The 22,521-nt window shown below is 37.4% G+C and overlaps 1 protein-coding gene across 4 annotated transcripts in view; it reads right to left on the minus strand.

Annotated features, from left to right (window-relative positions):
* Positions 1–22,521, minus strand: part of cacna1aa (calcium channel, voltage-dependent, P/Q type, alpha 1A subunit, a) — a 102,469-nt gene that overhangs the window by 38,676 nt on the left and 41,272 nt on the right. For all 4 annotated transcript variants that reach the window (XM_073813991.1, XM_073813988.1, XM_073813989.1 and 1 more), the window contains 8 exons: positions 22,247–22,353; positions 8,597–8,696; positions 5,952–6,112; positions 5,731–5,871; positions 5,212–5,413; positions 4,841–5,005; positions 4,179–4,289; positions 2,872–2,955 (listed from right to left, as the gene is read on the minus strand). In XM_073813991.1, coding sequence (XP_073670092.1) covers positions 2,872–2,955; positions 4,179–4,289; positions 4,841–5,005; positions 5,212–5,413; positions 5,731–5,871; positions 5,952–6,112; positions 8,597–8,696; positions 22,247–22,353 — 1,071 coding nt within the window. The remainder of the gene's footprint in view (positions 1–2,871; positions 2,956–4,178; positions 4,290–4,840; positions 5,006–5,211; positions 5,414–5,730; positions 5,872–5,951; positions 6,113–8,596; positions 8,697–22,246; positions 22,354–22,521) is intronic.

Raw genomic sequence — 22,521 nt, forward strand, 5'->3', positions numbered from 1 at the left:
TGGGAATAACAATGTTAGCTGATACAGTCATTCGGCAAATCCGTTTCCATCTCCCATAATACGCATTTACTCTTTATCGCATAAGTCAAATCCACCTCAAGCGTAACGTTTTTGCGAATTATGTATTTTTATTCGAAATTTGGCTTTTACATCACTTGTTTCTTACGTGATACTCTTTGATGCGCATAAATCAGGGTGATGGAAACCCAGCTCCTAAGTGGCCACTTTCATGAAATTTACTTTCTTATTTGGTAGTTTGACCCAAAATAAAATTCTGTCATTATTTACTGTTATTAAGTTATTTCTACCAAACCCATACCCCTGCATCAGTTCGTATTCCCAACGTTTGTTAAGATTAAAGATCCACGGATACAAAATATCTGTGCTTATAGTGATATTCGATTACTTAGAACGACATCTACAGATACCGATATATTTCGAGTTTTGTTTTATACAGTGGCAGCTGGTTATAGTCATATACACCTTTATACTTAGGTCATAGTTTTATACTTCTCTTATGAGGGGTGCGATTTCCAAATATGTGTTCAGAGTGTCATGTGTGTGGCTCGTCATTTCAAAATATGTGTTCAGTGTGTCATGAAAACCATGTGCATCATGCGTCATGTCAAGATAAGTGCCTGCTGCACATACATCGAAAGGGTTTGTGAAAACAGATGCACACGTTCACAAAATACTCGCAAGACACTCACTTAACATTACACGAGATTAAGCGAGTATTTGGCAAATGTGAGTGTCTCTTTTACCACCCCCTTTAAACCGTTTAGAGGCGTGTGCAGTAGGCACTTATTTTGACAAGATGCATGATGCACATGACGCACCAAACACATATTTTGAAATGACAAACCAAACACATGATGGGCAAAAATACATGTTGCGAAGAGCTTCTCATCAAACGCCCTCGAAAAATAAGTCAACTGGCGCCACTGGTTTTATAATACATTTTTAAGCATTATACTTAAAGTAGCAATTGTCTTATTTTCCCCGTGGTGACGTATATCCGAATGAAACGGCTTTTGAGATTAAATAAGGCAGGGCTGGATTTGAATTTGTCCATCGAGATCTGATTGGATCGTTTGAAGTTGGGTCGTGTTGCTAATTGCTAATCGCTGCGATCTTCTCCCAGACCCCGCCCACCTGCCCTACTTATGACCGGAAGTGAAGAGAGATCATTTTAAGGAGGGGAGGAGATTTGCATTTTTGATTAAAGATTATGAGCACACACAAATTTTTAAAAAATAATGAAGCTCACAGATAAGTCATTTGTTAATAATACCACAATATAAAAAAAATACATAGTTTTTCATTTCAATTTCATTGCGACTTTAAGAATATAATCTGCCCTGACCATTGGCTGTTTTCATTTGCCGATACCAATTATAGGCCGATATATCATCCCCAATCCAATATGTGACAAAAAAAGTGTAATAACTGTCCTTTAAGCAGCAGATACAAATACAAAGAAGAAATACAGATTAGAAATTTGGTGAGAGGGATTTAACTCCATCTTTACATTTAAATATGACCTATTAATATCATCTTGGTGTCGCCTGTATGTTTGCGCTTGTGTGTGTTGATGTAATTGTGTGTCAGACACATAACAATCACTAATGTTGTCTGCAAAACAAAGGTTAAATGCAACATGCATTAAGGAAACCTGCAGAGAAACATCAAACATTTAAACTATATGTGTGTTTGATTGTTACAGGTCAATTAAAACTCAGGCATGGGTTAAAGGTCATCATGACTTGATCACATGCATCATCATCATCATCACCATCAGCCACATTTAAGCAGATGCATAAGATGCATTACTCAAAAAAAAAAATTACAAACCATCTACATGTAGATGTTGCAGAAGCATGGTTTATAGCAGTATTTTTGGAGGTTGATTAAACAACCATTGTGATTGGTCAGGTCAGGTCATGGACAGACACATAAGTTTCATAGTGCATTTTGATTGGATGGAGTCATCAGAGGGCGAAGCCGCCATAAAGAAGAGAATAAAGAAAGCATGTAAAGAAAGATACAACAAGACATGAATTATCATTGTGCATGTCATATAACACACTTTTCCGTTCAAGTAACGGCTGATTATAACAACAACATATATGAAATAATACACTTAATGAACTTTCAATGTAGCCTGAATTGCTGTCATGCTACAATCAAGGCATACATTGTTTGTCAAAAACACTTTTCTGGAGAGTTTTAATAAACATCGGTGAATATCGATCCTGCACACACAACCAAAGGTGTGACTATACTTGGGATTGAAAGGTGGATATCCAGGGACAGGATTGGGCCTCAGGCTAAGAAACCACTATCTTAATAAAGCATTTCAATCCATAATTTCTGCTAAAGACCGCATGAAAGGCTTTTAAACTTTTCAGTAACAAATATTTCATCATTTGTGTATGTCAAACATTTAAAACAAATGGCATTCAATTTTGTGTCTGTCCAGCTGAGCTGTTGTAAAACCAGTTAACAACACACATATGTGCTCAACATACACAACATTTTACCAATCATTACAAATGTCTACCTTCACTCACTGTGGCTGGATCTTGAAAACATGTTAATATATTAAAACAAACCAAAAATGCACAACAACTAAACACTGGCGTGTGTCCATTTCGGTAGGTGTGCTTGATCTGGCTTGAAGGGATAAATCAGATCACCAACTGGGACGATTACATAAGACTTCTAGAGTCCTTTCACTTCAGTGAGCATGAAAAGATCCTGCCGGGTTTCTCCGTCACATACGCACACTCACAAGCAAACAGGCAGGATACGCAAAACAAACGCGTACATACGCGCACGCAGATGGCTGCACGTCTGCTACTCACTTACCCCGAGCTCCGTCACCAAAATATCAGTGATGCTGCCAAGTACAGTCACACAGTCGAAGATGTTCCAGGCATCTTTGAAGTAATTCTGTGGTAAAAAACACACTGTCAGTCGAGCTACATGGGGATTACGTTTGCAGGGTGCAACCCACCAACAGATTTATCAGATTTATCTTTACTCTTTCGTGCTAATGAAACTGCTTTTCTTTGCTCTAAACTTATGAAAAGGGTAGGTGTCTAAGGGCTGGTGGCACAGATGGTAAATATGAGGGCCTTTTGTAAGCTGTCGTGTAAGTGCCTGCAGGAAAGAGTGCATTAGGTTCCCTCTCTACACCAGCTGCATGGGCACTGATGCTGAGAGCTTGAGCATTCAGCCTGGCTACAGCTATTTCTCAGTTGGATTATGTGTGTGCATGTGACTCCTTTCCACTATCATTTTATTATATTTTTTTCTCTTTATTTCTCACTTAATCTGTCTTTCCCATTTTCCATCTCTAATCACAGCAACATGCCCTTCATATGCCCAACCTTTATATGTGTTTCATGCCTATCTGACTACAAGCATTTGAAAAGTTCAGATGCAAAACCGCTAAGTGCGTCTGACATGTTTTCTTGTAAATTAGAATGTTTTTATCAGGCTCTTACGTTTAGGTTCAGTAATTTCATTTTTATGACAATAAAAGGTTATTAGATAGTTATTGAAATGCCTTATTTTAGTCATTAATGTCACTTTAGTCATTTCATTGGTATTTAACAAATTTGACTGTATTTCGCTGCAAAACCCTCTAAGTGTTTGCAAGCTTATTTGGCACTTCTAAAAAATTTGCTTGCCGTTATTCATCTAATTCATTTTCGTGCATTTAGAGGACAAGGGCAAAGTCTATGTGGTGTTTAGCAGATTTTGACAACAAATCTGTATTTCTGAATGGTGTTAGGCCGGGATTAAGTTAATTTAAAGCCAAGATATTAAATGATCATATAATACATGCTAAGAGCATTCAGTAAATATCATGATATATTTTTTGACTGAGGTGGCGTTAAGCAGCCTTTTCGTCTGAGACCCTCATTTTTTTACACTGCATTTCACTGCTCCGACCATTTTTCGAAAAATAAATAAATAAATAATAACAATAAATATATATATAAATAAAAATAAAACAAATAACACTTTTTGATATTGTTCATATAATGATATTGTCTATAAAATGCAAAGACATTTATAGAATTTTAAGTGTGGCTAAAATTATTTGGGGCCACTGTATATACAAATATGCCTAAATATATTTAAACATGAAGAAGCTGTACACTCACCATTGCTCCAAAGGCAATGATCTTCAATATGCACTCCATGGAAAAAAGAGAGGTGAACACTATGTTCAGGTTGGCTAACACTGCATTATAGGCATCTGATGCTCCATCATACTAAAGACATAAGATATGTAAAGACATATTTAATGCACATCACATAAACACATAAGTGTATAAACCTCACCCAAATCAAGACCCACAATTTTCGTATGCAAACAACCCACCCACACCCACGCACAAAGTGTAATCACATCGCAAAAGCATAACTCTTAGATAATAAACAAAAGCAAATATGTTCAGGTAGATTTAAATCTACTCAGCTAACCAACTTATAGATAATGGAAGAACCGGTGTAATTACACTGTAATAAGTAAAAGTTTCATCAAAAATTTAAGTTAAGTTGAAAATATATTTAAAAAAAATTATTTTAGGCATTTCCCATTGAAGTATCTTTTTTTTTAAGTTGATCAAACTTTTACTTTTTACAGCGTATAGCAAGAACACATTTACAAGACTATAGAGCATGACTTTATAAAATTGACACAATTAATTGTCAGCACAATTACATTTATCAATGCTTCAAACAACATGCACTGTAGACCTCTAAGTAAAATACTGATTTACATGAATAAAGTGAAATGAACTAAAGTAAAGATCTGCCAAACCTTCATCATAAGGACAATGGTGTTAAGGGCAATCAAGGCCATGATGGTGTATTCAAATGGAGGGGACACCACAAACTCCCACATGCGATATTGAAAGGTTTGCTTGTTCTGTGGCATATGGCGTGTCAGCGGCCTGGCATTGATGGCGAAGTCTATACAGGCTCTCTGCAAATAGACAAAGTACAATAAGATTAGTAAAAGACATGCCTAACGTGATACCACCATACAAATGAGATCTGTGTCCACATAAAAAAGATCTATACTGATGTTTAGAAACATTCTTAAGACTACACACAGTTTTGGTCCTAAAGCAGTTTGGTTCTAACCCTGAAAAATCCTTCAGGACCGGAGCTGAGGAGCCCTGCACTCACCTCATTCTTTTCCAGACTATAGTCCTCCATCATCTTGTCTCCTTGCTCCTGGAAGGTGATAATGATGAGAGCCACGAAGATGTTGACAAAGAAGAAGGGGAAGACCACGAAGTACACCACGTAAAAGATGGACATTTCCATCCGGTAACCTGGGCTCGGGCCCTGATTCTCGTAGGTCGCGTCCACTGAATGTTTCAGCACCCTGAAGAGCAGCGAAAACAGGAGGCATTTGGTGGTGTGCTGCTGTTTATCGAGTATATCAATACATATTCTGTACCTACTTCTGCACAGATCCACCTTATTTTTGAACGCGGAAGCAACTGATGTAACATTATTCCTTTATTCCTTTAAGACTTCAGTTTTAATAACCAATGATTTAAATTTAGTGGCTCACCGAAAGTCTTACACAAAATAGCTCAAAGATGGCGCCGCCCACATTTACGTAAAAAATAAGGTGGATCGCGGGGTTCAAAATCTACATATGTCTTTATTGGATTCGTAATTGAGATGCATACTTACTGCGGCCACCCCTCTCCCGTAGATACGGTGAAGAGGGTGAGAAGGGCCCAAAGCACATTGTCGTAGTGGAAATCGTACTTCTTCCATTCCCGCTTCTGCGCCCTCACTTCGTTATCTCTTTCATAGACAAGATATTCGCCCCTAACAAAACAATTATCATTTCAGAAAAAACATGGCAATTTTACTCTTCGTCAACATTTGTGTAAATCTTTTTTTCTCACCTGCAGTCACGCTCAAACTCCTTAGATTCATCGGTACAGTAGAAGAAACGGCCTTTAAAGAGCTGCACGGCCACCACAGCAAAGATGAACATGAACAGCATGTAGACAATGAGGATGTTCAGCACATTCTTTAGAGAGTTCACTACACAATCAAAAACCGCCTGAAAATACACAAAGCAGAGAAAAGACCAAACAAATTCAAATAAAAAATGCACACAATGCATGCGTTTCGTCTCTACACTGTCTCAGACAATGACATGTTTGTCCTGGCAGCTACTGCAGCTTCACTATGCTTTTTTTCTAATTGAAGGGTAAGCTGTGGACTAAGCTGTTGGTTGCAATTTGTAAACCTTACCACTAGATGCCGCTAAAAAACTCACACTGGACCTTTAACTGAAGCAAAACATAAAGCCTGAATCTAGACAAAACAATTAAAATCTGAGAGAAAACAGACAATACAGATACAAAATAACAATAATAATTTGCTACATTTATATAGCGCATTTTCTTTACATATGAATAGGTGGATTTTTCTCAACCCCCACCAATGTGCAGCATCCACCTAGATGATGCGACGGCAGCCATATTGCCCCAGAACACCCGCCACACACACCAGCTTATTAATGGATTGGAGACAGAGTGATAGCCAATCAGTATATATGGGAATGATTAGTAGGCCAATGGGAAGTTTGGCAATGATGCCGGGGCACTCCCCTACTCTACTCTCGAAAACATCCTGGGATTTTTATTGGCCACAGAGAGTCAGGACCTCCCATCCAAGTACTGACCAGGCTCAACTCTACTTAGCTTCAGGTAACCAGTCATGGGCTACAAGGTGATTTAAAAACAAAGCACGCTCAAATGAAATTGAAATGCTGAACAAAAGTTAATCAGAAATTAGACTGGTAACACTTTACTTAAATGGGTGTTTATAAGACTGACATGACACCTTCATATTCATGACATGACATGTGTCAAGAACATGAAGGAGATTTTATGCACATTTGTGACAACTGTCATTAAGTGTCATTTATTCAATTATGTCATTTTCAATGCAAAGATGACATTGTTTAAAATGTCTTTGTTATGACAACTTGACATAAACCAATACATCTGTCATAAACATGACATAGCAGAATAATTATCAAACTTAAGAAACTACCTAGCTTTATGGATTAACATTACATTAAACTGTCATTTAAATGTCATTAAGTGTTAATACTATGTCAAATAATTTTAAATACCTTAACAAAATGCAACAGACATGTCAAAAGATTATACTCCCACAATACATAAAAAACTAACAGAACTTGTTCTTCCTCAAACAGAGGGTTCTAAAATGTTCTGACAAAGAAGAAAAAAATGAACAAAACATGTAATGAATTAATGTAATGTAATTAACTGTTTTTTCAGCGATATGGACCCAACGCTGCATGGCTTAACCCATTATTGTACTGTTTTCATTTAATTTTAGGTGAGTCAGTCTCTAAATGCAATAAAATAAAATTTTATCAATTTAAATTATTATTATTATTATTGAATGATTGATTTTTTTGTTAAACACATGGAGGAAAGTAAAAAAAAACATTATGAACTGAAGAATATTCATGACGTTGTTATAAAACTATTTGATAGAGAATTAACACTTAATATCATTTTTATAACAAATTATATTTATACCGCTGTAGTTGAGGTCAAGAAAAATATTCATGACGCTGTTATGAAACTATTTGACAGAGTATTAACACTAAATGTCATTTTAATGACAAATTCAATATGTATCACTGTTAAAAAGTGCCAGTTATGTTGTCTTGGTAATGTCAAGTTGTCATGACAAGTTATGATGTATTGCTTAAAGGGATACTTCACCGATTTAGCATTCAGCTTTGTATCTGTAGAAACCCGGCAGTATTACTGAATGACCATGTTTCCCTCCATCATTTCCCCCTGAGAGGAGAGATATCTGCATTTTGGTTCTGCAAAAAAGTCCTCCGATGATGCAAAAATCGTCATATTACATCATCGGAGGACTTTTTTGCAGAACCAAAATGCAGATATCTCTCCTCTCAGGGGGAAATGAGGGAGGGAAACATGGTCATTCAGTAATACTGCCGGGTTTCTACAGATACAAAGCTGAATGCTAAATCGGTGACGTATCCCTTTAATGTCAAGTTGTCATAACAAAGACATTCAAACAATGTCATCTTTGCATTAAAAATGACATAATTGAACTATTGACACTTAATGAAAGTTATCATAAACGTGCATTAAATCTCCTTCATGTTCATGATACATGTCATGTCATAATTACTAAGGTGTCATGTCAGTCTTATGAACACCCCTTCAAGTAAAGTGTTACCATTAGACAAAACACAAAACGCAAATCTACAGTGCTTCAAAATGTACACGTAACAAGAAAGGTAAAAGCTAATAAACAAAGATTTGTATGCCAAAGATTTTAACGACAAAAACAGAGCTGGGAACAGATGAGTCAAATGAAACAAGCAAACAAATAAATCCTTCAAACACAGTCTGAAACCAGACCAAACAATCAGCTGGGGTTGCTCAAATACAGCAAAAAAGCCCACGTAGACACAAACACAGTTTGCAAAAACTTGGTCAACACAGAGAGAAACACACAGTACCTTTAGCTTGGGTAGACGTTTGATGGTTTTCAGAGGGCGCAACACTCTGAGCACACGCAGAGACTTGATAGTACTGATATCCTTCCCCTTGCTGCTTCCTCTGCACATCAACATAGACAAACATTAAACACAGTTAGAAAGTAAAACGACATGGGGTGGTTAGCAACATGGGTAATTCATCCTGAACACACAATTTAGTGGCGAGTTAGTAGCTGAGGCTGTAAAACATGCCTGCTACATTGACACTTGTCATTTACTCTCAGCCAAATCAGTCTCTACTTAATGAGAATGTATCCTGTTGTAAAGACAAGCAAGCCTATCTTACAGAACATACAATAGACACATATTCACATGCTCTCAGACACTTGCTCACAGTGTATTGAAAGCTTGCTCAGAGGATGTAATATCCACTGTATTTTCTTTGCCCATGCTGTAACCACCATTGTACCTCATCTCCAAAAACAAAGAAAAAAAACACTAGCTGGTTTCATTGCATTGCCATGAAAATGGCATGAAACGTAAACCAACAGAGCAGGCATCTCCACTTTGGAAATGCCCAGCCAAACCTCTTTCTTTCTTTTTCTGGGGGTTGTCCATTAAAAAACACATATTAAACACGTAAAGGGTCAGATAACACACATTTACTGACTCTAGAAGGGAGGAGCTCCGACTACAAAAAAAATAATTGTTGCACTTACATTTTGAAGTTTAATCAACTTGAAATAAAGATGAATTATTAAGATGAACTCTTTACTAGTCAACATAGTTGAAAATAATTGTAATATCCAGTTGATTAAACTTAAAAATGTAAGTGTAACAAGGATTTTTTTACAGTGTAGGTATTAGCTGGTCCATTATACCAGCTCTGCCTTTATAATGAAAAGAATCATGCCACCCTACAACTAATACATCTAAACAGTTTTTAGCCTGTTTGTGGGTCATTCCAGTGGTACCACGACCTAACCATTCGCTAGATGTGTGTACTGTACAGCTGTGGATGACTGATGTGCAGGTCAAAAGCAAGGTTAATGCATTAAACTATGTAAATGGACTGTTGTTTATTGATTTACACAACTGCAACACAAGCCTATTCTAGAACAATGCAAGGACGCTTTAACATCAAAACTCATTCCTGGTCCTATTGTGAATACTGATGGTTTATGTTTTTCTAAGAAAATAAATGTCTTAATCACGTGTAATAACTTTTAATTAAAGGGACACTCCACTTTTTTGATATTACGTAGTGCCCAAAAAAAGTGCCCTGCTATTGAAAGATACCAAGGGGACTACTTTCAGGCGCTGCATAATATCATTGCGCCTGCTGCAGCCATGGTACAACAGCAAAGTCCTTGATTATTACGCCAGAATAAGAGTATAGTTCCTAGCCATATCTGCCTAGAAAATCTCAACTTTTAATTTTTCGCTGGTCTTAGTACACGATGTAACTACAGAAGAGTCAAGTTTAAAATAGAAAAATATTGAAACTCATAGGTTATTTTGAATGCGATGCTAATGGTCTAATCAGATTCAATGAATTATGCTAAGCTATGCTAAAAGTAGCGCCAGACCCAGAGATCGGCTGAATTGATTACAAAATGTTTAACTCTAGTGTAGCTGAAAAATGAGTGTCCCTTTAACTTTTCTTCTGAAATGTTTCCCTCTGATCTATTCATCTATCTACCATTAAACGCTTTAGGGTCACTTGAATAGTAAAGTTTCTCTTTACATTACAAAAATTGTATCTAAAGGCATAACCTTAAATGTCTCAAATGTCTTTTGTAGACAAAACTATAATTGTTTAAACATACTAGTTTATTTAAATACAAAATAATAAAGAAGCAGTCCAAAAGAGATTGAGAGTTGTCTAAAGTTAATCTCTTTTGGACTGATTCTTTATTAAGTTGTGATAGTTGTGAAATTTCCAGGATAATGTATATATATTTTAGGCACAGAATGACCATACCTAATATGCTAAACAACTTTTACTTTATTTTAAATCTTTTCAGTATCAACATAATTCTCATAGTTACATCTGGGTAATTCCGTAATTTGAGGAATTTCATTCTAATATGTGAATAATCATACCTAAGTGAACCTAAACTTTAGTGTATCTATTATATATATACTTAAATATATATTATACTGTTTTTATACATTAATTATATTTCCATTCATATTTTGTCCTATCCTCTGTTCAGGTCTCAAGGACAACAGGCAGTGCACATTTCCAGTGCCCGGGCTGAATACTGCTCTCACAGCAGATGTGGTTACACACTGTCAAGCATAAACAAGCGTCCATCAGAGGAAATACTGGTGTGGAGGTGACAGACCCTTCCACCCTATCAGCTGTTAGGACTACAGTACATGAGTAGTGGACAGAGTCTAAATGATTCAGCCTGAGCGGCCGTAACCGGCTAAGACAGAAACAGGGGCGGAGCGATAGAAAGAGATGGTGACTTGCAGACAGACACAGAGACAAATCCAAAAAAGAAAGAGAGGAAAGCTGTGTAACTGGCAGGATAAGCATTAAAAGCGAGGGAAAGGGAAAGCAAAAGATTAAGAGTGAGAGAGAGTGAGTGAGAGATAGAGAGACATTACCCGCTGCCTCCGCTGTAGGTGTGAGCAGTTGAAGAGATGAGAGAGGAATCAGACAGACACACAAACACACAGACAGACATGGGGAGAAAGGGAGTTTGAAGGAAGAAATACATTAATATGAGACACATCTACATCGAAAAGAGAGAAATAAAGGATGCAAAGCCTGTGAATTATTACACCCGTGCATGCCTGCAGAGAAAACTCATGTCCACATACATCTGTTTTCTATTTATAGTACCAACAAGTTTGGTACTATAACTTACCAGCCAACTTACCAATTTATAGTACTTGGAAAACTTTTAGCAATATGTAAACTATACCAGCAGGTTGCTTAAGTATCACGCACACTCAAACTATTTGGGAATGATTCTTGTAAACATGCGTGCCATTCTGCATGTGACTTCATTGCTACAGTATGGTGACAACATAAGTCAGCCATGCTGCCTTGTCATGATCCAGTGCTTTAGAGCTCTTATCGTAACATGGCATACAATAAGCAATAAGCACTTTACCTGCAGAGCAATTGAGACCTAAAGCTCTGCTGGAGTCTGCAGATTTAACACATATCTATTTATTCTAGACAGGTGCTTTTCAAACTTTAAAGGTGCACTCTTTGATATTTGGTTCCTGATATGCTGTTTTACATTAAAAATGCTTTGGTGGTGTAGATGCAGCATGGCACAAAAGTTTTCAGAGTAGAAAAAGTTGTCATTATACTGTAAATGTGAGGTGCCATGAGGTGTCATGTAAAAGAAATAGTTTTTAATTGGCTAAGTTACGTTATATATTCCAAACATATTACTTTTGGGGAAGAAATTACTGAGTGCACCTTTATTTTTATAACATAATTGAAAACAGTAATTCTTTTACAAATCCAAGCTTTTTAATCCAAATCCAACACTGTTCTGTGTAATAAACAAAAAGACAATAACCAGACTCCCAGCAGGGCCAAGTCCGCTTTCAGCTCAAGCAGTTCATGAGAACAATAAAGAGTTTGTCAAATCCAGACAAACTGTGTGCCATAAACACACAAAGACCTTCTGAACAAACATCTTTCTTTAGCAGTGAACTACAGCACAATAGACATTGTCTGTCATCTCTTATAATTCTGAGATGAATCCATCATTAAAGTAAAGCAGCTCAGACTTGAGTGTAGTCTATTTCTATGCCAGTAACTTACTCAAACATGCCTTATTTTACCATGCAGTGCAACTGTCTTATTGCATTGTGTTTAATCAATCCTATAAAGCAAAGCAGGGGTAGACCTGTTTGAAAGTCTACAGTACATACAGCAGAACGGGAGAGTGTACATTAAATGGTCCACCAAGCAAAGCTGTAATAACCATTATTAGAAAGTATCCACAGAAGTCAAGTGCAGATTCAGTTCTGTCTGCTAGAATGTACTGTACAGTACAAAGTGTACTTTAAAAATTAGAAATGTTTGATTGGATTTGCTTTAGTTAACAAAAATGTAAACCAAATGACATCTGTCAACGAGTTTTTCTATTCACAGTATGTTTACAATAACTTCAAACTAACTTTTTTTAGATTAGTTTGTCACATTAACTATGGACATATTCCACTAACGCTTTTGTCTTAAAGGCAGAGTGCACGGTTTCTGAAAAACGCTTTGGAAAAGGGAGTCGGGCCAACTACCAAAACACACTTGTAGCCTGGGTTGCATATGTGTGGGGCGGGTCTATCAAAAGAAGGTCCAGATTCTATTGTGGAAGGGGTGTGTTTGTTTAGGTCAGTGGTCACAACCCTGTTCTTAGAGATCTAGGTTTCTCAATATGCGTTCTTCAGCAATCTTGCGTCCTTGTGTCGTCGCTCTACGTCATCATTAACAGTCGAAGTTCAATTTCAATTCTCAAGAACACAAGTACAGAGGACGCATAAAAATACCCGGATGTGTGTTCTTGATATCGAGGATGCAAAGAGTGCAGAATTGCGCGCTGAAATGTGGGGAGGTCAGGTGACCAGCAGGAAGATCGCACACATCTCAATTCTCACAAGTGCGTTCTGTGTTCTCGCGACCCTTTGAGTTTGTTCTTCTAAGGTCACCTGGCAAGACCAGTCTCCACGAGAATGCAAGTCCGTTCTTTGCGTTCTTAGAAATTGAGAAACAACCCTACTTTCCTGCAGAGTGCACCTCCAACCCTAATCAAACAAACCTGAACCTGCCAATCATGCTTTTCACGGCTACCCAAAAATTGGAGGCAGGTGTGCTGAAGCACGGTTGGATCTGAAGTAGGCAGGAGGGTAGATCTCCAGGAACAGAGTTGGTGACCACTGGTTTAGGTGATTTTAAATGTCAACATTGGCTTTCAGAGATCATGGACCCTGCCTTTAATTTGAATTCTAAAAAATTATATATTTTGTTTTAAATGTGTGCTATTGATACATTATGCTTGTGCGGTCTAACTTTATAATTTCTTCTTGGGGCCACTGTAAGTGTACTTGTAGTGGCCAAAAGTGAGGTCCAACTTTAAACAACTGACATGTTTGCTCTTTATTTATATATTTAATATAAGATGGGTTTAACATTTTGTATGCCTGATGCATGTGTTTGAAGCATAAAACTGAAGCACAGCTTTAAAAAGAATTTAGGAAAGGCTTGGTAAAAACTACAAGTGTGCAAATTACTCTGGACTAATGACTACAAAATATTACCGCAACGGAGGATCAATAGATAAAAGTGTAGCCAATGTATGCTGAGCTTTTAAGGCCTTTCTGGCAAATTATTTAGTACAATAAATGTTCCAAAAAGTTTAGTATTGTGTCCATTTTGTACCATGCACCTAATATTCTGTTGGTTTAATCTAACATGAGGGGGCAATAAAAGCAAATGAAGAGTTGGGTTCCAAAACGTGATAAACGACATTTAAAAAAAAATTAGTTTCCATCAAAATGAGTATTTTATCAGGTCAGCATTAAAAAGTACATTCTTAATTTTACGCAAAATTCGATATCCGCCATGTTATTCTGTCATCTTTTCTCCCTTTTTTCCCAAAACACTATAAACGGCAGTCATCCTTCTCTTCAGAATGCAATAAATCCATTTAACCAATCACAGCGCATCATTAAATGCACTGTAAACAACAATTGCGGGATGCATTGAATACACACAGCATCCATAGTTTTCCTTATCTACTTTGTACTTCGTGATCAACAAACAAACAAAAACAATAATACTTTGATGGCATTGCTAAACCTGTGGTGATTTTCTATGGCAGGGAAGAAACATAAGCCACTCGGGCGACAGAAGAAATGCCGGCTGTTGCTTGTTCTCATACGACAGCATCAAGCTTCTGTCATGTTAACACATTGACCCCAGGGAATCTTATGAAAAACTTGATTTTTTTTACTCAAAGTCAACGAAAATCGAGCAGGACTAAAACATTTTACAGCTGATCGCTGTCAAAAAAGTTCAGCGACGACGTCCCAAGGATAACAGCAGCTATGACAGTGTTCTTAATATGACAAAGTAAGTGTTTTATTAATGCCATTAATGTTTTGATTTTAAATCAGTGTATACCACTACTCAACTAAATGAATAGCAAAGATGAATGCACATTTATATATTGATTTAATAGATTTATAGGATTTAAAAAAAAAACTTGGCATAGATTTATTTCACTTTGCGGAAAAATAATCACTTTTTTATAAATCTTTGAAAATCAAATTATGGATTTGAATTTTTATGTTATTACAGTATAACCTAAAAATGCTATGTGGAAGTTTGTATAGCAGAAAATAGTGGTTTTCATCTTGTCACTTGTCCTTGGTATAGAAAACACATTTTTCCCAAATTAGTCAAAATGGATTTATTGCGTTTTGGAACCAAACTCTTCAAATATTGTGTCGAAGCCAACAGTGTAGGTGGCAGCGTTCTGACGTATACTTTCGGTGCCCCGAGTTTGAATCCTGGCTCGAGGTCCTTTGCCTATCCCAGACCCCTCTCTTCACCCTGTACTCTCCTGTCCTCTCATTACTTTACTATCTATCAAATAAAGTCAAAATGGCCAAAAAATAACTTAAAAAGCAAATATTGTACAAATCACTCGGCCACTACTATATTTGTTTTACAGTTCCTCCGGTTGTGTGCTAGTGTATAGACGTTTCATCAGACGCACGTGCGGTGACGCTATTATGCGTATATGCAAAAAAGCCGATCTGTAGTTAAGATTGCATACATTATATACTACACATTTTACACAGATTACCACACATATAACATAAGCTAAGTGTAGTTTTCATACACTTTAGCTATGATTTGAAATAAGGTAATCTACATGTGGTTTATTTTGCTTGTTATCTGAAATAAACTACTCTAAAAGGACCATGTTGTTATTGATTCTTCGTGAAGTTAACTGACTGGAAGTTACGCTTGTTCCATGAAAGCCATTTGTTTATGTTGTTCCTGCTGAAACCGTCTATAGGGAAGTTCTTCTGGCATCTGCTTCTTTTAAATCTACAGTTACACAGTTCCAGTGCTCTCTCTCTCTCACCAGACAATAAATAACTGCCTAATAGGATCTTGCGTTCATCAAACTGGTGATACACATCTCAACTGGACAGTGCCCTTCTAGGAGGTGAGCAGTGTGATTGGCTGTAATCTCATTACAGTGTTATCTTTCTAGGCTAGAACTCTGTCCAGGCCTAAAAGGACTTAATGTATTCTGTACACAAGCAGCCCCACAGACCGCATCTAAACCGTGTATTCATAGACCTCTGTGTATTCACAAATGTCTCTTAATGCCACTATGAATCACTTTGAGGATTGAATCAGAGGAGAGCTCTGAATCACGTGTATTGAATCACAGGATAATCTGCTGATTCATATCAAAGCATACGTCCACTGTGAGTTGTGAGGTTCATGTAATGTTGCATCGTGATCATTTTTATCTGCTGTAAGTCACACTCACAAGTTGTTTGATAACTCAGACAAATCGAATATGAAGGCCCGATGAAAAAAAAAAAGAAACACACGTACACATAGACACAAATACGTATGTTAACACGTGTAGATGTCCACATACTGCAGAATATACCAAGAGTTGATTTGCTGCGACATAAAGTCACCGCAGCTGGCTAAATAACACGATTTTGCCCTTGGCATGTGTCCTATGTGTGAGGTACATTTGGAGAGACGATCGGAAAGACAGATCAGGCTATACTGTAGAAGGAAAGGACAGGCGTGTGATGAGCAGGACAGGCAATAAGTGCAAACAGAGGAGAAAGAGAGAGAGAAAGAGACATTACCCCTCTCCTTCCCCACCGCCTCCTGCACTGTAGATGTTGAGATGATCAGAGATAGAAAAACAGAGGTGAAGCAAGAGACACAAAACACAGACATGGACAGAAAAAGGCACAGGGAAAGAATGGGGGTTTTGAAGTAGGAAAAACATCGATATGAGACAGAGAAAATAATCACTGGCCTGGTTTCAAATATGTTTATATGTGGACACCTAAACTCTAACAACACACAAACTACTGAAATACAAATACAACACATTTATACAAACGGGGTCTAAAATTAGTCGCTTGCCACACCTGCAAATGGGTGCATGAATTGACAAAATGTCATTGTATATATGCACATATATTTAAAAAAGTCACATATGATTAAATATATTACAAAATATATATTTATAACACTATTAAAAATAATATTTGCTTGCGTTGCCTAGAAAAATACAGGAAAACTGTGCAGTAATTCCATTTTATTTATCCAATTAAGGCAATCTATATAGACATTTGGTGCTTTGCGACTTAATTTTGTACCCTATATACAAAAATACAAAAGAACCATGCAAAAATACATACACAAATGATAGGTCACTCCCTGAAATTGAGTACAAAGTTAAAACACAGACACAGAACATATATGAAAACTGTTCCCACGATCACAGCCAGGGGACACCATAGTCACCCCAGAGCGCCTGCCCTTCTGAGATTTCTACTGCCGTGTGCAGAAAGAGAGAGAGAGAGAGAGAGAGAGAGAGGGAGAGAGAGAGGGAGAGAGAGAGAGAGAGAGAGAGAGAGAGAGAGAGAGGGAGAGAGAGAGAGAGAGAGAGAGAGAGAGACATGGAGAGAAATGGGGAGACTCTAACTTTTATACTAAGGGGTATTGTATTTGTCTAAGGAATATGCAGGCAAATCAAAATGCCATTATTTATTCCACTTATATCATGCAGGACTAAAAGGGTGCCAGTCCAGACAGAGGTGGGATTGGGTTGAACTGGTGGTCAGGGGATCAAGTCAAATAAGCTCCTTTAAGAAAGTCATGCTGGAAAATTTTGCAGTAATTTTTTTTTTTTGGCCGTTAACATGCACCTTAGGAATTTAAAATAAAATGTTGAACTACTTCCTGTATAAACTCTTTCACACCACATTGTTTCTATAGATCATATATGATTTCTCAAATATTACAACAAAACCTTATCGCCATTTAATACAAATTTGACTCATTTTTGTGCACAAAATTATTTATAAACACACTATCATTCAGAAGTTTAGGGTCACTTAACTTAAAATGTTTCTCATCATTTTAAACATCTTTTAATCTGATAATTCTGCACATATGTTTTTAAAAGAAGCCATTAAAAGAGCCCACTTAATGTACCCAAGGTACATTATTACAAATTCTAGGCAATTTGAAAAGTTTAGATTTTTATTTGCTTTAGTCATGTATTGTTACATGTATCTTTTTCTAATTCTGTAAAATCTAAAAGACTAAAATGAGTAATGTCTATTATGTTAAAGTCTGTAGTAGAGAACAGCCCAGTCACACGAAATTATGTACCTATAGTCACGTAATTTTTTTTATTCTTTTTCGTGATACTGTCCTGAATTTCCACGTTTTTTCGTGATCCTAACACGAATTTCTGTTAATGTGTCATTGTCACGTATTGGTTACGCAACTGTATTGTCCTATTTTTACCATTGTCGCTTCGGTTTAGGGTTAGATTTCAATCAAATTACATCCTTACCCAAACCCACCTCTAACCCTAACGCCAGGCGACAATGGTTTAAAAATCAGAAAATATAAAAAATAAATCAGAAAAAAATAGTATAAATCAAAAGTTAAAGTGACATACTAACGCAAACACCAAATCTAACCCTAAACCGAAGCGACAATGATTTAAAAATAGGACAAAACAGTTGAGTAACCCATACATGACAATGACACATAAACAGAAATTCGTGATACGATCACGAAAAAACACGGAAATTTGTGACAGTATAACGGAAAGAATAAAAAAATAACGTGACTATAGGTACATAATTTCGTGAGACTGGGTAGCAGAGAAGCATTCAAGAAAGTTTTTCATTGTACTTTTACACGACACATGTAATTAAGGAAGGACTTTAAGGACTAAATTTGTGTTTGAATGAGCTAATAACTATTAGTCTGAAATGTGAAACATTTTCAATGATCCTAAAATCTAAAAGGTAGTGTGTATTTTATACCTTCATGTGCTTTAGTCGTACAGTAACTGATGTGGTGTGAACAGGTTTTGACTTCATATTAACTTGACGGCATTTCTGATTTTTTATGCTTATAAAATGATAAATGTATGTCTTGTGTATGTTCACACAGCAGCCAAAGTCACACAGGTTGCTAATAAAACAACATACACTGTCAGTTTTAGGTCAATAAATTATGACTAACATAGGACTCTTAAAGGTGCAGTGTGTAAATTTTAGCGGCATCCAGTGGTGAGGTTGCAAAATTGCAACCAACAGCTCAGTCCACGGCTCACCCCACGCTTTGAAACGCATAGAGAAGCTATGGTACCCGCTACTGGAAAACATATAATTGGCGGAGACAACTTAGTAAAAAAAAAATTGGCCATTAAGGGCGTCTGTAGAAACATGGCGGCACAAAATGGCGACTTCCACGTAAGGGGACCCTTTGTGTATGTAGATAAAAACGTCTCATTCTAAGCTAATAAAAACATAACAGTTAATTATAAAAAGGTCTTTATACACCCCTGATAATATAGTTTTGTATGTTATTTAGCAATTCTATCAAGAGATCCTTCTAAAAATTACACATTGCATCTTTAATATGAAAAAAATTAATGGTTGTTCAGGGACTGTAGAGGATAAACATACACAGGACCATATAATATTACCATTTCACAGCATTCAGATTCTGGTATTTTAAGAAGGAAAAGCATTGATCTGGGTTCATATTTCTTCCATTCATGATTGCATTTCAGGTTATCTGCCATGTCGCTTCGATTCCCAGAATCCTCTCACATGCTTCTTACCCTGGATCTATAAAAAGCATTTCACATGCATTTCTTCCACCTTTCTGACCTCTCTCTCACGTGACAAACTCTCACAATCACAGACTTGTATCTGGCCTCAGATACTCAACCTGAAACAATAATTCATTACTATTCCTGTTGCTCTTATCAGCTCTTGTGATTGTTATGATAAACCTCATCCTCACTGTTCATGGTTATCCGATAACACCTGCAGCTCTGTATAGCCTTTTAAAGGATCAGAAATGAGTAGCTAAAGTTTCTTTTTATCAATAATTTCATCCGACCTTAAGAATACCACATCTAGAGTAGATGTTTCAAAAATCTGTCGCCAATGTAATGCAAAAACCTTATATGCTCATTTTACATGCAAAACATTAGCCAATCATAACATGGGTTAAACTAATTTATGACTAGTTTCTGGTGCAAAAACTTTGAATAACGTTTAAACTCTACAATACTACAGAATATGCAGCAGCCTATTGATTATGTGACTCAGTCTGTGAAAACCCAGCCAAAGTCTATTTTTATTTACAGTATTCTACATAATGATATTTTAAACGTAGGTTCGGGAGGATGCTAAACATTCAGTCGTCAATCATCAATAAGAGCGCTACACTCACCTAAAGGATTATTAGGAACACCTGTTCAATTTGTCATTAATGCAATTATCTAATCAACCAATCACATGGCAGTTGCTTCAATGCATTAAGGGGTGTGGTCTTGGTTACAATCTCCTGAACTCCAAACTGAATGTCAGAATGGGAAAGAAATGTGATTTAAGCAATTTTGAGCGTGGCACGGTGGTTGGTGCTCAGTTACTGGGATTTTCACGCACAACCATTTCTAGGGTTCACAAAGAATGGTGTAAAAAGGGAAAAACACCCAGTATGCGGCAGTCCTGTGGGCGAAATGCCTTGTTGATGCTAGAGGTCAGAGGGAAATGGGCAGACTGATTCAAGCTGATAGAAGAGCAACATTGACTGAAATAACCACTCGTTACAACCGAGGTATGCAGCAAAGCATTTGTGAAGCCACAACACGCACAACCTTGAGGCAGATAGGCTAAAACAGCAAAAGACCCCACTGGGTACCACTCATCTCCACTACAAATAGGAAAAAGAAGCTACAATTTGCACAAGCTCACCAAAATTGGACAGTTGAAGACTGGAAAAATGTTGTATGGTCTGATGAGTCTCAATTTCTGTTGAGACAGTCAGATGGTTGGCATAAACAGAATGAGAACATGGATCCATCATGCTTTGTTACCACTGTGCAGGCTGGTGGTGGTGGGGTTATGGTGTGGGGGAGGTTTTCTTGGCACACTTTAGGCCCCTCAATGCCAATTTGGCATCGTTTAAATGCCACGGCCTACCTGAGCATTGTTTCTGACCATGTCCATCCCTTTATAACCACCATGTATCCATCCTCTGATGGCTAGGATAATGCACCATGTCACAAAGCTTGAATCATTTTAAATTGGTTTCTTGAACATGACAATGCCCTGGATGTGCATCCCACAAATCTACATCAACTGCAAGATGCTATCCTATTAATATGGGCCAACATGTCTAAAGAATGCTTTCAGCACCTTGTTGAATCAATGCCACGTAGAATTAAGGCAGTTCTGAAGGCGAAAGGGGGTCAAACACAGTATCAGTATGGTGTTCCTAATAATCCTTTAGGTGAGTGTATAAGCAGCAGTCTCCACACCTACGAACTTGGGGCTTGAGTCCGGCCTTAGGTTCCATCTCCCTTTGAGGACGGCATGCCAAGTTTGTTTACCATTAATTATTAAATGGGCTGGCGAACTCATGCAAAGTCATCTGACATAACATAAACGACATTCTTTGAAAACATAACCTTGATATCAACGTGAAATCAATGAATGAAATCAAACTTTAATGCTCCTAATCTCATAATAAGATGAAACTTTAGTCTGGATTTCATAGACACGGTCACATATTTTCCCACGCTCTCTTATTTACCCCTTCTTAATGTTTTTCTTCATCTCTTGTTGAGTTCCAGCAGGATATGTGTTACAGAAAATTGTTAGTGGAAATACCTGATGGGTGTCTGGATGCTCCAGAAAGTTCTGGGCACTAAAGGGTTACAGGTGCCCAGGCAGGGTCATCACCCTCATGAAAATGGGCCCAAGCAAACCCAAAGGGTGCATGGTGTAGCGGGGTGCAGTGCATGGTGGGGCAGGAAGGAAAAGTCAGACTACTGTATGTGGATAGGGCAAGGGAGGGGCAAGAGAAGGAATGAGATGGATATGCTATACCAGGATATACCAAATGCATAGAAGAGGTAGAGTAATGGAGAGAATAAAAATATGATATAGAGAATGATCAAACACTGTTTACACTGAAAGCAATCGATGACTTAAGCTTGTCTACGTTAGTACCGAAAGAAATATATCATGAAAAGTGTCTGTACCTGAAATAAAAACTGGGAGTGTCAACTAATAGCCGAGCCATGATGTGACACGACGTGATGCACTCTTTCAGATGCGTTCAGTGTAGACAGTTTTCACTGATTATCATGGGAGTGATTTATTTTTGATGTGAAGACACAGTAAAAATAGATTTATGAAAGATGTGTGTGAGATAGAGAGACAGCTGGGCTGTATGAGTAGCAGGCTGGCGCTCCAGGGTGGCAGAGAGCTGTGCTGACTGCATAGGCATTTGACCTGTAGGGAATTAGGCATGGGCAGCAGGCAGGGAAGGAGAGAGGTGTGAAGCATGAGCGCTGGGGCCTGCATGACACTTACGTGAAGGCAAACGCCACCAGGGCACCACTAACCACTATAAAGTCCAGGATGTTCCAAAGGTCACGGAAATATGAGCCTTGATGCATAACAAGACCCAAATCCACCATCTGAAACACAGAAAGTGAAAAACACATGGATTTATTTTAAATAATATCGCTACAAATCGTTTGACCTACACTTTTTTACTGTGCATTCACACTAGACGCAAAAAAGGCTGCAAAAACGTAGTTGGACGCTTAAACATTTTAAATTGACTCGCTTCATTCGTGCGTGAA

The sequence above is a fragment of the Paramisgurnus dabryanus genome, chromosome 3 (assembly GCF_030506205.2).
Source record: "Paramisgurnus dabryanus chromosome 3, PD_genome_1.1, whole genome shotgun sequence".
Lineage (NCBI taxonomy): Eukaryota > Metazoa > Chordata > Actinopteri > Cypriniformes > Cobitidae > Paramisgurnus > Paramisgurnus dabryanus.